Source organism: Petaurus breviceps, unplaced genomic scaffold (assembly GCF_028583685.1).
Source record: "Petaurus breviceps papuanus isolate PSGF00001 unplaced genomic scaffold, PetGlider_PUasm1.0 90763, whole genome shotgun sequence".
NCBI classification, from domain to species: Eukaryota; Metazoa; Chordata; class Mammalia; order Diprotodontia; family Petauridae; genus Petaurus; species Petaurus breviceps.
Window position 1 is genome coordinate 5,907,601 of NW_027187340.1, and position 18,157 is coordinate 5,925,757.

At 40.6% G+C, this 18,157-nt stretch overlaps 1 protein-coding gene and 1 pseudogene across 1 annotated transcript in view; one reads left to right on the top strand and one right to left on the bottom strand.

Annotated features, from left to right (window-relative positions):
• Positions 1–16,795, bottom strand: part of LOC138146578 (uncharacterized) — a 19,087-nt pseudogene extending 2,292 nt beyond the window's left edge.
• AGPS (alkylglycerone phosphate synthase) overlaps positions 16,766–18,157 on the top strand; it is a 152,792-nt gene continuing 151,400 nt past the window's right edge. Inside the window, exon 1 of the mRNA XM_069068480.1 lies at positions 16,766–17,029. Within this exon, the coding sequence (XP_068924581.1) occupies positions 16,794–17,029 (236 nt within the window). The 5' untranslated portion in view covers positions 16,766–16,793. The remainder of the gene's footprint in view (positions 17,030–18,157) is intronic.

Genomic DNA, 18,157 nt, shown 5'->3' on the forward strand with positions numbered 1-18,157 from the left:
TGGTATTTTGAACCTGGGAAGTTGCCTTTCCTTGGCATTGCATTACACCTTCCTTCCTTCCTTCCTTCCTTCCTTCCTTCCTTCCTTCCTTCCTTCCTTCCCTCCCTCCCTCCCTCCCTCCCTCCCTCCTTCCCTCCTTCCCTCCTTCCTTCCTTCCTTCCTTCCTTCCTTCCTTCCTTCCTTCCTTCCTTCCTTCCTTCCTTCCTTCCTTCCTTCCTTCCTTCCTTCCTTTTCTCTGTATTCACATTAGTCTCTTCAATTAACTCCTGTTTTTCTCCTCATTTAAATTATCTTCCTATCTTAAGAATTTTCTTGACAATTTCTTGACCCTTCTCAGCTGTCTTCCCTAGTATAATTTGAGTCCACGGGAATCTACCAGTCTGTCCTCTGAACTGTTAGAAATATACTTTCTCAAGATCCAGTCTGCCTGTCAGACTATGCCTAGTTTTCCTCTCTTCTATTATTCCCTCTTGGAGGGAATAGCCACTTCCTTTCAGAATTTACCATCATTTTGACCTTAGTAACCAATTTCTCCCTTATGGTGAAAATAAAATCCAAAATAGAATTCAATATTTCTGAATGCTTCAACTATCAAAAGATGAAATTTTCATTAAAGCACGTCAAGAAGTTAGCCATATTCTACACAATACTCAAAGCGATTTTCCTAAAGTGCAGGTCTGACTATGTCAATCCTCTCCCTACTCAACAAACTCCAGTAGCACCCTATTATCTCTAGGAGCAAATATAAACTTTCTTTGGCATTTAAAACCCTTACAACCTGTCCCCATCCTACTTTAAGAGCTTGATTATGCATTACTCCCCTCTATGAGCTCTATAGGCTAGCAAAACATGCCTTTGTACTATTTTCTCACACACAATCCTCCATCTCCAGCTCTGTCCTCCATACCTGCTCTTCCCCTGCCCCCCCCCCCCCCCAATCCTGGTATCCTTCAAGATTCAGCTCAGGTGACACTTTTAGTATGAAGATAATACTATTCCTGGTCTGACCCAGATACTAGTGCCTCTTGTCTCCATGTGCCCCAACACCCCAAGTTTACCTTTTAGCTGTTTCACCTTTGTTCTGTATGTAATTATATGTATATGTTGTTTCTACCATTAGAATGTAAGCTCCTAAGGGGCAGGGGATGTTTCAATTTTGTCTTTGTTCCCCACTATCTAGTGCTCTAGTGCCTAGAACATGATTAACGCAGAATAAAAGCATATCACTTGCATATGTGATTATTAGTTGTTCTGTTTTTGTCTGAGAGACTACTATAGTAAATGTCTAGATAACCGTAGTTCCTTGTCACTATTAACTATTTAATGATTCCATCCCTCACTTGTAATCTGTTTTGCATCCATTTTGCATCATTTCCAAGTCATATTATCTGGAGAGCCAGGTGGAAAGGTACCATGCATCAGGGCATGGCAGGAAGATGGCCAAAATGAAGCATAGATAGGAATCTAGCTAGGGTTGGATATGTTTAGTACACTGATTAGGACAGCAAAATCTTCCCAGCTCAAGGAAAAATATTAAAAGCATCAAGATTGAAACAATTTATATATGATGGTGCCACAATTAGAATCACACAAGATCGAGCAGCAGACACATTAAAGAACCAAAGGTCTTGGAACACAACATATTGAAAGCAAAAGAACTGAGGCTCCAGTGAAAAATATCATACCCTGTAAAGTTAAGTATAATCCTGAATGAAAACAAATGGATATTTGATATACTCTCAGACTTTCAAGACTTTATTTTAAAAAATCCTGAGCTTAACAGAAGACTGGACACATAAGAACCAAGAGAAATACAAGGCATATAACAAAGACTGATTATAAGGGATCCATAAGGACAGATTATTTACTTTTTATATATGTAAAATGTATGTCTAAGATTCTTATTAATAACTGGATAGCTTATAAGAAAGATTGGGGTAAAGTTGGGTATGATATGAATTTAAAAAGTAAAACCATTTAGGGACAGCTAAAAAGAGTAATTATTTTGTACAAATGAGGTGCAAGAGTAAGAATTGATACAGAAGAATTAGATGGGGGAGGAGGGCTGGGAGTTCTGATAGCCTACTTTATATGTCAGGTACTGTACTAGACACTTTACAAATCTGATCTCATTTGATCCTCACAACAACCCTAGGAGGTAAGTGCTATTACTATCCCCATTTTACAGTTGAAGAAACTGTGGCAAACAGAGGTTAAGTGACTTGCCCAAGGTCACATAGCTATTACATGTCTAAGGCTTAATTTGAACTCAGGTCTTCCTGACTCCAGGCCAAGTACTCTCTCTACTGCACCACCTAGCTGCAACTCCATGGGCAACATCCACATGAATCATTGTAAATAGTATTGACAAATGGCTGAATAAGTTACACAGATGTTTATAGAAATAGGAGTTATTAATGATCATGTCATTATCTGATTGCTGCTAGAAATTATGGAAAGGTGATTCTTATGGAACCCAGATTTATTGATTGATGATTATGCAATGAAATCATAAAAAAAAACCGTATCACTACAAACTGTAAATTTGTAGCCTCCACCAGATACACAGAAGGGCATCATCAGATGGCTAGAATTACACACCAGAAGATCTGTTCTTTATTATAAACTAACAGATGATAATTCTCTGTACTATAAATACATGCCCCAAAATATCATTGAAAATTCAAAAAAATAAACTCTACTGGAACTCTACCTTCCTGACACACAAAACCATAGCTGTTAAACACCTAGTCATAACATTGACCCATAAAAATATAAGAATGATATTTTAATAGATGTCACCATTCCCGATATTTTTAATCTCCAAATAACACTAAATGAAAAGCTCTCAAAATATAGAGACCTAGCAGAAGAAATTAAAACTATATAGAAACATGATGAGGGACATGTGTCATTCCATTGTGACCTCCTGGAATTGTCCCAAAGATGCTATCAGTGAATGTATAGAAGGTGAATTTACATCTCAAAACTTTATCAGACTACAAAAAACAGTCATGTTGTCCACCAATACAAGTCCACAGAACATCAAACATAAAATAGTAGTAGCAAGATAGTAATTATCTTTGGAGTATTTCTAATCAAAGTCCACCAAAAACATGAAAATAAGATGACAATAATATTAAATTTTGGATCAGGTCAGTGATTTTGTTGGTACAAAGAGCTCTTGGTGAAGAATGCCCTCCACCAGTACAGATCAGTACCATCTTGGAAGCTTAAAGTCTTAGAGAGCTGCCCAGGGGCCGTGGGACACCAAGTGATTTGCCCAGCGTCACACACACATGACCCAGATATGACGTGAACCCAAGTCTTTCTGACTTTAAGTTCATCTCTCTAGCCACTACCACATGCTGCTTAACATGAATGATAATAATAATAACTGATATTTGTATCACATTTAAAGTTTACAAAGCCCTTTATGCACATTATCCCATTTAATCCTTGCAACAACCCTATAAGAAAGTTTCAGAGGTAATCTGGAAAGCAACCAGACCAGGGTTGGGGAACCTGCTGCCTTGAGGCCACACATGGCCCTCTAGGTCCTCAAGTGTGGCCCTTGACTGAATTCAAACTTCACAGAATAAATCCTTTTAAGGGGTAAAGTTTAGATTCAGTCAAAGGGCTGTACTTGAAAACCTAGAGGACATGTGTGGCCTCAAGGCCCCACGATCTACCTCCCTTCCTCTCAACTAGACTAAAGCCTCATATCAAGTTTACGGAAAGAGCTGGAATTAGAACTTGGTTAAGTGTGACTCTGATGGCTTCCTCACATTCTCAGTTTTGTTTCAGGTGACCAAACACCTTGCAGTATGGTTGTGATGCAACACTGCAATGCATTTTTTGTAACAACATGGGGTCACTCGAGCCATAACTATTAAACATCTTGACATTATTGCTCTCATTTACACAAGTATATTACATTTAGATGAAAGCTTATTTCTGAATGTCTTCCTGTCATTAACAGCCCTTAATGGGAATTTTGAAATCATTGGGAGAGTCGTGTTTAATTTTTTCCACTCTGATATGTAAAAGTGGTTTCTAAGTCTTAGATATTTGTTTGTTCAGTCTCTCTTTTTCCCTCAATAAGCCCGCCAAATTGTTATTACTAAAGCATAGGTCTGCCTATGGCACTTGACTTCTAAAGGGGCTTCAATGGCTTTTATGGTCCCTGAGGGGAAAGCGGGGAGAGACATATGATGAGTTCTTCCTTTGGTCCTTTGGTCATTTAAAGCTTTTCTGGCTCTAGCCTATCTTATGAGACTTATTTCACTAGGCCTCATGAAAGTCCTTTTTCAAGCAAACTGGTTTATCCACCTCATTGCCTTTGCACAGGATGTCACTCATTCCTTTTCACCCCTGCATTCTGGGATCCCTACCTCTATCCAAGGCTCTGCTCAGGGGCTTACACAATGCCTTTCAAAAAATTAATTTAAATTGTTAAAAATTTAAATTTAATTAATAAATAAAATAAAATTTAAATTTTAAAAATATAAAAAATTATTTAAAATAAATTTTAAAAATTCAATTTTATTTTCAGGGTCATGTTCTCTCCATTCCACCTCCTTCTCTACCCTCAACCCTCATTGAAAAAGCAAGAAAAATAAAACATGTCACAAACATATATGTTTGTCGAGCAAAATGAATTTTTGCATTGGCCATGTTAAAAAAAGCCCCAATTTGCACTCTATTACCTCTCTATCTAGAGGTAGTTAGAATGATTCATCATATCCTCTGGAATCGTGGCTGGGCCTTTCTTGAACCCCTAGTTTTTCATATTTTCCCCTTATTACTCCCAAATTATCTTTCAGTTCCTTATTATATACTTTGTATTTTATAGTACCCCTTGTCACATATGGAGCCTCAGAAAAGTTACAACAGATTTGAAGCACCATGGCGCTCAGCACTTACTCCAAACCATAACTCACGAGCCCCCACCAATGTGGTAACTTTTATGAGTTAGCCAGAAAACATCTTAGTTCAATTAAAAAAATTTAGCAAGCATCTATGTGCTAGACATTTTGCTATGTAATGAGAATGAAAAGACCAAAAAAAAGTTCCTGCCATCAAGAAGCTTTCCTTACCTCTGAGGGGAAACAACATATACACATATAAGTAAATATAACCAAAATAAGTATAGAGTAATTTTTTTTGCCTGAAAGAGCAATAATCCTAGCAGTATCAACAAGTCCTTGAATAGGATGTGGCTCAAGAGCTGGGCCTTAAAGGGAGCTAGGGATTTCAAGCAGTAAAGGTAAGGAAGGAGAGCATTAAAGGTAAGTAGGTAGTTTGATTCTGAAGAAGACAGAGTGCATGAGGGTGAGTAATGTGAAATCAGTCTAGAAATATAAATTAAAGCCAGACTGTGAAGGGTTTTAAATACCAAACAGAAGCATTTGTATTTTATTACATAGTAGATTCTAAGAAGCTTCATGAGCACATGAGTGACATGGTCAGAACTATATGTTATGAACATCACTTTAGTAGCTGTCATAATAATGCATTGGGGAGGGAAAAGACTTGAGGTAGAAAATCAATTAAGAGGTTATTTAAAAAGTCAAGGCAAGAGGTGATGAGGACCTGAATTAGGATGGCTTGATGTATGTACAGAGAAAAAAAAGTGACAGGAGAGCAGTTGTAGAGGTATAGTCAACCAGATGTGGCAAATGATTGGAGATGAGGGGTGAGGGAGAGGAGAGTTGAGCATGGCTCCAGATTGGATGACCAGAAAGATATTCATATCTAAACTAGGGTGTAGTTGTGGAGAAGAGGGGACATCCTTTTGAAAATGGCAGGCTAATTCATAGGTAGTTTTTGATCACTGGGGCTGAAACCTTCAGTCTTTTAAAGAGTGAGTTAGGGATATGGAAAAGCTAGAGTTGAGAAACTCAGAAAAGCCATGGAGAGAAATCTCGTGCATCTAGGAGGTTCTTTCTCAGAATCACATGGCCCCAGGAGAGGAAGATGCATGTGGTCCCAGAAATGGTGGCATCAGAACAACAGAAGAATTCCTAGACAATACCAAGTTCTTGGACCAAACCAAATGTGCTTGTCATTATCATAGAGGAAATTAAGCAGAGAGTCTAAAGAGAGATTCCTTATGGATGAACAACAGTTGCCATTTCTGCGGCTGAAGGATGCCCTGAGGACCTGTGTGCATGTGCAGGCTTTATCCCTGGGAATCTAAGTCTGACTTCTCTGTGTAATTTTCCTCTCAGTTTTGGTCTCTAGATCAACTCTGGTTCTCTCATCTGATTAAAAACAGAAGACATTTAATTAAACAAAGCATAGGAAGAAAAACAAAAAGAAAAGATTCTCCCCTCTAGGGAGGGAGAAATGGAATCGGCTTGGAGAAACTCCTGCAAGAAAAGAAAGTCTGTAGTGAGGTTAATGTATGCCTGATGTTAACACATACATCATTTGTAATTTCTAAAAAAGAAAAAAAGATCAGGGTGTCTTTTATTTAGGGGACACTCTGAAATGCTGGAGGAACAATGGTGAAACCCAGTGCAATCAAATATGTTCCTTTGGCCAAGTGATGAATTTGTTCTTGTCTTCTACCTAATGTGTCACTGAAGATGACATGTTGTATAATGGGGAATAAAGTTCATCATTTAAATCTTGACCTTTGGATTGCCTCCACATTGGCTAGAAGCTGAAGGATACAGGACAGGTAAGTGCAAAGAAAAAGGTTAAGCCCTAGACTGAGGTTGCAGCTTTCTAAAAGACTAGGCATTTCTGGAATCAGAGGGACCAGTGTTTCTATGAGAAAAGATCCCTTAGGGTAAACCCTCTTCTCTTCCTAATTTCCCTGTTCCTGTGAAGGGTACCAAATTCCTTCCAGTCACCAGGGCTCACAGTCTAGGTATCACCCTCAACTTACCCACCAGATCCAATGTGTTGCCAAGTCCTGTGGGTTCTACGTTTATAACATTTCTTTGTATATATCCCTTTCTCTCCTCTGATACTGCCACAGCTCTGGCATAGGTCCTCAGCAATCTCAACAAGGTTGTCTCCTTGCCTCAGTTTCTCCTGACTCCAAGCCAACCTCTACTCAACTATCAAATCAATTTTCCTAAAGTGCAAGTCCAACTACATTGCTCCTTTCTTCAATCAACTCCAATAACTCCCTATTGCTTCCAGGATCAAATATAAACTCTTCTCTGACTTTTAAAGCCCTTCATAAGCTGGCTCCTTTTTAGTTAGGCTTTTGACAACTTATATCCATTGACACTGTTCCCTTTGCTGTTCCTCAACCACATGACCCTCCATCTCCTGACTCTGGGCATTTTCTATCACTATCCCAAATGACTGGAACTCTTTTCCTTTTTTTATCTCCACCTCCTGGCTTCTCTGGTTCCCTTGAAGTCTCAGTTAAAGTCCTACCTTCTATAAGAATCCTTTCTAGCTCCCCCTTCATCCTAATGCCTTTCCTCTGTTGATAATCTCTAATTTGACCTGTGCATATGTTGTTTGTACAGAACTGCTTTCGTATTGTCTCTCCTATTAGACTGTAAGCTCCTTGAGGGCAGGAGATGTCTTTTGCCTTTCCCTGTATCCCTGACACTTAGCGCAGTGCCAGGCACATAGTAGGTGCTTAATAAATACTTCTTAACTTATTGACTAATGATAGTAATTCAAGTCAGTGAGAATTGCATGCCTCTCATGACCTGGGACTTCCCATGGAGGACTGAGGTTGTTTTCTTTTTTGTCTTTTTGAGCCAAGTACCTACTATACTGATGCTTAATAAATGGGTGTTGTTGCTACACAGAGTTAGCTTGTGGGGTCCTATGTTCATCCTGTGGGCTCTTGCTGCAGCAGGAAGAGTAAGAAGTACCTTCACCCTACCCTCTACCTCATCCTCACATATATGTGTGTATGTACATGTGTGTACACACACATACATGTACATATAGTATTACCCTTCACCTGGTTTAGCTCATCTGCCAAGGCAGTTTACCCAGATGTGACTGCTGTGCATGCTACACCTTCTTGGAGACAGAGGTGAGAGTTGGGTGAAGACAGACACTAAAGGTGAATAAGCAGCCATAAAAAGGGCTTGGCAAGCCCTCACACAAGGAATGCTAGCCCTTCCTAAGCACCCCACATACCCCTGTCATTTGAGGGTAATCAACACGTCTCAAACCTGTCAAGTTAGGAGGTGTCTACTGCAAGCATGTGAAGATTTCCCCTGGTGGAATGGGCAGATAAGAACCACCTGTTCCAATGGCCATGAAGATGGCTGAAGCCAGTGCTGTAGAGCACTTAGAGCTTGATCAGACATCAAAGATGCCAAGGTCATGCACTGCATCCCAGGCCATAGCCAGTTGTCCTGACTTTTGCCTTACTACTGGGCTTCAGTGACTCCAGAAGAGGGAGTGAGGCTAATGACTTTGTGCAACTCTGCCTCACTTAAATGCAATTCACAAACAAGTCAAGACATCACCTGTGATGTCATTGGTCCACTTAGAAAATGAAGGATGAGCAACAGATAATATTTATATGTATGCACACATCCATATATATGTATGTATGTATATATGTTACATTATGTATATATCAAAATAATATTGTATGGATGAGATAGAGGATGTGTGTGTGTGTACATAGATAGCTAGATAGATATATGTAGACTTGATCACCAATTGTTTCATATATATCTTGTCTCTCTCATTACATTGTATCCTCCCTGTGGACTGGGATTATATAGGAGAGAAGTCAGAAGTAACACTGACAGATAAGATTCTATGCTTATAAACCTTAGAGTTGGAAGGGACTTGAGAGGTCATGCAGTCCAACCATCTGATTTTACAGATTAGGAAACTGAGGTTCAGAGTTTAAGTGACTTACTCAAGATCACACAATAAGTTGCACAGCCAGGATAGATGGGGGACATATGAAGTAGGACCTTCCTAGATAGTTGTGATGGTATGGCTATGGTCTTTGAAATACAGAAATACTTAGAGTTTGGGGCCTAGTCAAGAAGATGAGTCTTCCTGGGTTCAAATCTGACCTTACTATCTGTGTGACCTGGGCAAGGCACTTAACCCTCTTTGTCTCAGTTTCCTCATCTTTAAAATAAGCAGGAAAAGGTAATAGCAAACCACCCCAGTATCTTTGCCAAGAAAACCTCAAATGGGATCACAAAGAGTTGGACACAAGTGAAATGACTGAACTTAGAATCCAGCTGGAATGTATTCTTTTTTTTTGGAGGGGGGACGGCTGGGCAATTGGGGTTAGGTGACTTACCAAAGGTCACACAGCTAGTAATTGTTAAGTGTCTGAGGCCAGATTTGAACTCAGGTCCTCCTGACTCCAGGGCAGGTACTTTATTCATTGTGCCACCTAGCTGTCCCAACATATTCTCCCCATTGAGAAGTTGTGTATAGAATTATAATTTTAGCATGTGATCTGGGTGACAAATTTAAAGCCCAGGTGGTTCTTTACTTAACTACACGAACTTAACTATATTTTTAGTCAGTCAGACAATAAACATTTATTAAGTGCTCCCTATGTGCACTGTGCTAAACACTAGGTATACAAAGAAAGGCAAAAACCAGACCCTGTCCTCAAGGCTCATAATCTAATGGAGGAGACAACATACAAACAACTATGTGCAAACAGGGTATAGACAGGCTAAAATGGAGATAGCAGAGGGAAGATACCAAAATTAAGAGGGATCAGGAAGAATGTCCTCTAGAATGAGAAATTAAATTAAAAAAATATACATATATATTTGTTTTTTGGAGGGGGGAAGGTAGGGCAGTTGGGGTTAGGTGACTTGCCTAAGGTCACACGGCTAGTAAGTGTTAAGTGTCTGAGGCTGGATTTGAACTCAGGTCCTCCTGACTCCAGGGCCAGTGCTCTACTCACTAAGCCACCTAGCCACCCCCTAGAATGAGAAATTTAAGCTGGGACCAGAAGGAAGTCAGAGTAGCCAGGAGGTGGGGATGAGGATGAAGACATTCCAGGCATGGAGGGACAACCAGGGAAAATTCCTGGAGTGGGGAACAGCAAAATCACTGGGTCACAGGAGTACATTGAGGGGGAGTGTAAAGTATAATGAGACTAGAAAGATTGGGGGTAGGGGTTTAGATATTGTCTACATGTTATTGAAATTCAAGATTTTTTGTTCTCTAATACATTTTTCCCTCCTAAAAAAAAATCCTTTTTTTTTTTTTTTTTGGTCATTGACACAGTCATTTATTGCCAGAATTTCTTTCTTTTGTTTCTGTTATGTGTCATCCATTGTTGGTGAAATTGTTAATTTACTGGGAAGTTTTTTCCCTCACTTTTTTCCACTTCTTAAACAATTAAAATTATTTTTGGTGGCATTCCCTCATTAGAAAAAAAAATAATATCTCCAATGGTTGTCCTATTTATCAATATTGCTGAGGATGGTTAATGAGATCAATTCTGGATTGAAAGACTGTATTGTTAAAGATTGGTTTTATATTTCATGGAATAATAATCCTTGGATGATTTTATTTTTAGTTTGTTGTTTCCCTAAAACCCAACATTTCTATTGCTAAATTTGGAAGCACAGGGATGCTTATAATACATTTCTCATCTACTTAGAATCCCAAGGTCCTCTCAGTGGCCTCCCACAGGCTACTCCTGAGCTGGCACCTCTCTATGTTAGTTTCAGAAGAGGATTAAAGGACTAATGGATCAGGTAATGATTGAGTGTGGTTTTTAATTGTGAAATTATGTTTTAAATTTAATTGGAAAATAAGGCAATCGATATTATCTTTGTTCACAGATGTAACTGAGTCCCCCATTTGGCATGTCATATTCTTTAAGCAAAGAAGGAAAGATTTATAAAGCTTTCTTTATAAATTTTATAAATCTCTAACCTTTTATGCTGGAGCAGGACTGTGCTAGAGCCAGTCTGACCTGGCTCAGGGAGAGCTGATTATCAGATTTTCAGTGTGAGCTTTTAGGGGGAGGGAACAAACATTTATACAGCTCCTACTCTGTGCCAGGCACTGTGTTAAGTGATTTACAAAAATTATCTCATTTGATCCTCACAACAGCCCTGGGAGGTACATGCTATTATCATCTCCACTTCCCAGTTTACAGTTGAAGAAAGAAAGGCAGAGAAACTAAGTGATTTGCCCAGGGTCACACTAGTAAGTATCTGAAGCTGGATTTGAATTCAGGTCTTCCTTACTTCAGGTCCATGGTTCTATTCCCTGAGTCACTCAGTGGCCTATTGCCTAGGCTCTATTTATATTTCAGAGATTGGCAGAGAATTTGAAGGAGGGGAATGGTTCCAATAAAGACTCAGAGGTGAAATAAGAAAGTTCTGTTTATAGGGATATTAAGCAGGTTTAGCTTCATTTATTCATTCATCAACTATTTATTATGTGCTTACTATGTAGCAAGGCCTTGAACTAGGTACTGAAGAAATATGTAAGAAAAATAAGATATTATCTTTACCCTCATGAAAATTATCATTTATCTGGGAGGCAGGAATATAACATGTAAGCAAATAAACAAACAACTATATAACAATCATAATGTAAATCAGAACATGATTAGATCAAGAGAAGAACCATTTGTTGTACAAGGCCCCAGGTAAAGATCATTTTGCAGCACCCACCCAGAAACACCTGGCCAGGTAACCTTGAGCAAGTTACTTAACCCTGATTGCTTAAAAAAAAAAGATCATTTCGCATTGTGGGCATCAGATAACAGTTTGTTGAGGAGGTAGCATTGGTTGAGCCTTGAAGAACACATAAATAATAGGCTGCATTTATGTAGTGTTTGATGGTCACAGAATTGCTTTTTACATATTTTCTCATTTGATTCTGATAACAACTATGCTAATATTAAGTATTTAATATTAATTATTTCTTTATAAATTTAATAATAAGTATTTTTAATCTTGATTTTTCATAAGAGGAAGTTAAGGCTGAAAAGTTAGGCAATTTGTCTAAGATAAGAATCGTTGGTTGTTCATCCTTTGTTTTCTTAGGACCAATGACATAAGGGCCGATGTCTTGACTTGCATTTAAGTGAGGTAGAGTTGTGCAAAGTCATCAACTTCACCTTCTCTTCCAGAATCACTGAAATCCAGTAGCAAGACAAAAGTCAGGACAAAGGGCGATGGCCTGGAATGATTTTGGTATCTTCAATGTCTGACCATTCAAGTGCTCCACAATGCCTGCTTCAGCCCCTGCTTTGCTGCTGGAACAAACTATTCTGACCTACCCATTCTACCAGGGAAGTCTTCACATGCTTGGGGTCCATGTCCCCCAAACTCATCAATGAGTGTGAGGCCTCTTGGTGACCCTCAGCCTGGTTTATGCTATAGTTTTTTGAAGACATAGGTGAGAGTTGGGTTAAAGGTGGACAACAAAGGTAGATGATCAGTCCTGAAAAGGGCTTGACAAGTTCTCACACCAGAGGTGCTAGTCCTGAACACCCCAGAGATCCCCAAGCTTAGTGGGCAACTAGGTAGCACAGTGGATAGGGTGCTGGGCCTGGAGTCAGGAAGATTCATCTTTCTGAGTTCAAATCTGGCTTCTAACACCAGCTGTGTTACTCTGAGCAAGTCATTTACCCCTGTTTGCCTCAGTTTCCTCATCTGTAAAGTGTGCTGGAGAAGGAAATGGCAAACCACTCCAGTATCTTTGCCAAGAAAACCCTGAATGGGGTCACAAAGAGTCTAACAACTGAAAATAAGGCTTAGAGGGGCAGTCTGGTGTAGTGGGTTTCTAGGTTTTGATTTCACTGAACCATTTTCAAAGATAGGAAGACCTGGGTTTAAGTAGCACCACTGACAAATAGTGGCTTTCAGTGACACAGGCAATTTTCAAGACTACAAACTGCAGAAAAGGTGTCTACTTCCTTGTGGCAGAGGACATTTCCTCGCTGAGAATTCCTCATACCAAGGAAATTACAGGGCCAACATCTTCTCTTCCAAAGCTGCCCCTCCCTTCCTCTCTGACATCAAAGGCTTGAGGATATGAAGAAGAACAATTAGAGGAAATATCTAAAGAGCTTTATCAGGACTTTGTATTTGGTACAAGAAGCAATTAGGAGTTATTAAAGTTTTCTAAACTGGAATGTAATCAATAGAAAGTTTGAGAAAGATAACACAGAGTGGGAAGTGTAGAGGTAAGTGGTGCTAATAGGTTTTGTAAAAGTGAGAGGGAAAGGGCATATAAAGAGCAGAGGTGGCACCCAATTTAAACAAGTTGGGTTCCAAAAATCAGTTCATTCTTTCATTCATTCCATCATCAAATATTTCTTGAGTGCAAAGCACAATCTTAGATTATAGTTATTCCTGTGTCATATTCCTACTACTAGATTCAGGCTCCATGATAATAGGTACTATTTCTTTTCTAAACTTTGTGTCTCCCTATGTACAATGTGTTCATACATTATGTGCTTAATAAATGTTTGTGCATTGAATAAAAGGAATGAATAAGTCATTTCTGTTCATTATGAACAAGAATAAATACATAGTAAAGGACATGTATAGCCTAGATGCTCAAATCCCTGAAGAGGAGGAAGATGTGCTAATACCCGGGAGGACTTTCTCCCCTTCTTTAATTTCCTCCTTTCCTCCCCCACAGTGACACCCAATCCGTCCCTGTAGGCTGTGGGAATTCTCTCCCAGCAAGAGAGCCTTCACTCCTACACCGGGGCTGGATGACTGCTTTTAGGGTTTGGATGAGAAGAAATGGGACTCCACAGCTCTAGTCTGCCTGACGAGATGGAAGACCAGCAGGCCTTGCCACCTTTCCTGACTTTTTCCCAGTGCTCTTATCTGAACTACTTGAGTACTGTAAGGACCCCGGGACCTCACCATCTACCCCATAGCTTTACCTCACAGCTTTCTGTTTCAAGTCCTTTCCATCTGCCTCTACAATTGAACTTTTTGTGTTGTCTCCCTCAATGACAGGTTGAAAGCTGGAACCTACCTCATTTTTTCTATCTAAATCCCCAGTGTTTAGCTTGTATCCCAGATTTGTATTCTACACTGTTTAGCCTAGAGCATAGTGTTTAATAAATCTTTTTCATTGATTCATTATGATAGTATAGTTAAATTTTTGTATTGCAAGCACCTTGCAGAGTGTTTAGCACACAGGAAGGAGCTGCTTTAAAAAAATCTTTGTCACCTAGCCGCCCCTCTATTTGGTTTCTTGAGGAGTCAGGAACAATGGACGGAAATTACATGGTGGTAGATTTAGGTCTGACTTGAACAAAATCTTTTTAATAACTAGGAGCTATCTAAAAGTTGAGTTGAGCTATGAATTCTGAATACCAAGTTTTGGTCTGCTATGATATTTCCTAATTTGACTGTTTTAAAGTCAGGAACTACATGACTACCACACTATGAAGAAGTTTAGAGTCTATTCGGCAAGTTACAACTTTGTGGAGTAGGTGGATGGATTTGCTATGCGCACAGAGAAACACAATGCCAGGTAGGGTGTGATGGGAGCAAAGGAGTGACTTCCAGTAGGCTTTGGCTATATATTGATGTTTTTTTTTTTTTCCTGAAAGGAACCTATTCAATCTTCCATTTTAAAGCCTTTCCCATTTATCCTTCAATGAAAAATGTCTCACCCATGCATTACTTCAACTACTGTTTAATGCAGAGGTTCCCAAATTTATTTGGCCTACTATCCCCTTTAAAAAAAAGTTACTCAGTGCCCCTTGGAAATCTACTTTCTTTAACCCTTTTATGTGATTTAAAAAAATTTTAAAAATACAAAATATTTAAAAAAAATATATTTTAAAATACAAAATATTTTTTAAAAAAAGTTGATGCATCTTAAATTTAATAATTTATTATAGATTTGTGGGTTTTTTCCTGCATCAAAATTTTGATGATGAAATATTGAGGGTTATAACACTCAATATTTCATCATCAAAATTTTATATTGTAAATAAGTCATTATACACACATATTCCTGCCTATGCATGCTGGGCTTCTCAACAACATGTGACAAGCTCTGCCTGCCAACACTTGCTTTTAAGATCTGTCAGTGGAATTGACCATTGATCAGTTATAACTTGCATTTATGTGTTTATTTGGAAAATAACGTTATCACTATGACTTTAACTCTGTTACACAACAGATGAAACATATGCAAGGGTTTTTCCAAATTTTCTTCTCTTCTTTCCTTATGCTTCCACGACCCCCTTATTTTTATTCAATGTCCCATAACTGCACCATCCCCCCACCATTCTTCCAGTGCCCTCTAGGGGGTTGTATCACCCACTTTGGGAACATCTGAAACAAAGGCTAGTGTTGCTTTATTAATATAGTACTTTTTGGAAGTACTTTAAGGACATCTTGAACATATGTAGTCTGTGCATTTCCTCAGTGACCTTTGCTATCCTTCTCTTCTTTGCAGATTCAGAAAATGCAGGTTAAAGGTGGCTAGCCTTTGGGGCAGTTGGGAGGACAAAAAATTACATAGCAATGAAAAAATTGGAAAATTCTATCTCATGGGTATTCTAGAGCATGAAGTAGAATCCAAGGACTCAATCCTAAATTTGCAAATAATCTATGAGAGCTAACTTTCTAAAAAAAAAAAAAAATATAGTGCTGATGCAATTCAAAACATTTAGAAATTATATAGTTAAAAACAACTAGCAAAACCAATTAAACATGCAAAAATAAGGAATAAAAAAAATAAGGGAGATAAAATCCCTTAACTTGGGATAAATGTTTAACAGGAATCTAATTAGTAAACAACAAACTGACAAATATGTTTGCTTTCATTTCTGAGTCAATCTGAAGATCAAATACTGTAGCCTTTGCTTTCTTTTTTTTTCATGTAGTTGTGTTCAAGGTGTTGGTCAAGTTAGTCAACAAGCATTTATTAATCAATCAATAAACACTTATTAAGCGCTTAATATACACCAGGCATTATGCTTAGGACTGGGATATAAAATGAGCCAAAAGACAGGCCCTGCCCCTACAGAGCTTACAGTCTAATAGGGGAGATTAAAATACAAATATACACAGAACAAGCAACACACAGGATAGATAAGAAATAATTAACTGAGGGAAAGCACTATGACTAAGAGGGGTTAGGGAAAGCTTCCAGTATAAAACGATTAGGTGTTTACTATATACCAGGCGCTGTCTAAGAACTTAGACAAAGAAAGGCAAACACAGTTCCTTCCCTGCGGGACCTCCTGTTCTCATAGAGGAGATAAAACATGAACATCATTATGGCATATGCTAGAGAGCAAATGGGAGGCAATCTCAGAAGTGAAGGTGCTAGCAGCTGGGAAGGCATCCTGCAGACGGTGGCATTTGAGCTGGGTCTTAAAGGAATTCAAGACAGAGAATGGGAATGTGGAGGGGACGAATTTTGGGCAAGGGGAACGGCCAAGGCAAAGGCTGGGAGATGGGAGATGGTTGAAAAAAAGTCCTCATTTCAAAGAGAACTCATTGAAAAGAATTCTTGTCTCCAGCGGGGGTGGGGAAAAAGTCTTTACTGGTCAGCGCTACAGAGGTCTCCAAGGACTCAAAAGTTTCCCTATGATTTGGGAGTGGCAGGGTCGTGCTGGGCAATGCTGGAGTGCTGAGCCACCTGTTACCACCTCCAGCGGCAGCACGTGGGCCGGCGTCGCCAGGCCCCCAGCCCCCACCCTCGCCCGCGCGTGCGCGCGACTCACCTGCCTCGGGGGCGCGAGGCGGGCGGGGCACTGGCTGCCCCAGAAGCCGCGGTGCCTGCCGGGATGCGCCACAGCGAATGACCTTTCACCTGCGCCCAGCAGCCTCGGGCTGCACAAGGCGGAAGCCATGGCGGAGGCAGCGGCAGCCGCGGCGGCTGGCGGGGCGGGCTCCGGCACGGGCTCGTTCCCGGAGCGGGAGCGGGAATGCGCCGGGCGGAGGCTTCGGGTTCTCTCGGGCCATCTGCGGGGCCGGGCCCCGGCGGCGCTCGTTCTCAGCGAGTGCAGAGGCCGGGCCCCGGCGGCGGCAGCATCGGCAGCGGCTCCTCCCGCGGCTCCCGAGTCCAGCAGCATCCCCAAGAAGCGGTAGGTAGTGGCGGCGGGGCCGGGGGAAGGGGCTCGGGAGATGGCGGTAAGGGCCGCGAAGAGGGACGACCCTGCGCGGTCACAGGGCAGTGCCGGGGGCCTGGGCCAGCTGTTCCGGGGAAGGCACGTCCTGGGCTGGGTCGGGTCGGGGTTGCGGGCAGGTGGATCCTGGGCTGCCCAGCCTGGCCTCTGATGGCGAGCCCAGCCACCTTGGGCTTGGTTGGAGCTGGAGGCGGGAGGACATCCTGGACTGGACCTCAGGCTGCATCCGGTCAGGGTCAGACATCTGGGGTAGCTTGGTCGGAGATAGGGTCCTAGGGGTGGTTGTGGACAGAAGGCCAAGCTAGATGGTTCAGTGGATAAAGCTTTAGACTTTGGAGGCAGGAAGATCTGAGTTCAAATCCGCCATCAGACTTATGTTCAAGTCATTTGACTTCTGCTTGCCTCAGTTTCCTCAACTGTAAAATGGAGAAAATAATAGTGCCCATCTCACAGGATTGTGAAGATCAAATGAGATGACTTTTGTAAAGCGCTTAGCACAGATGCGTGGCACATGGTAGGGACCTAAGTAAATGCTTATTTCCTTCCCATTCCACTGCTTCCCCTGCACTGGGGCTGTGTGATAGCTGGGTTCTGGGGGATTTGGGGCACTTTGAGCTGTGGGTTCTTATAGTTGGGGGCTTCTTGAGTTTTACCATGAGAAGTGTCCAAAGGATGTTTGGCTCCCTGTCAGGGAGCCATTGTGGTTGTGATACCCTGCTTTTTTTCTCTTAGAGTAATAGACCTTGATCTGGTAATGATGGGATGTGCTTAGACTACTTACTTCTCTGATGATGAGTAGTGGGACTAGTGGAGAAAAAATATTGGATTCTGCCCACGATCTGTTCTTTGCCTTTTAATGGGGATGAGTTTTGACTTGAAGAGAACCAATACAAGTAGAAGTTGTGATCTGGATTCTTAGTTTCTATTGGAGGAAATGACTGTAGGGGACTTTGAAATATGTCTGGTTGTTTGGTGGGAGATAGAACATGGGAGTCTCTTGTATAACTATGAATGAAGAAGAATGGATATCCAGAAATTGGAATGGAGCCAGGGCTGCAATGGGTAACCCTGATACAGGGGTTAACT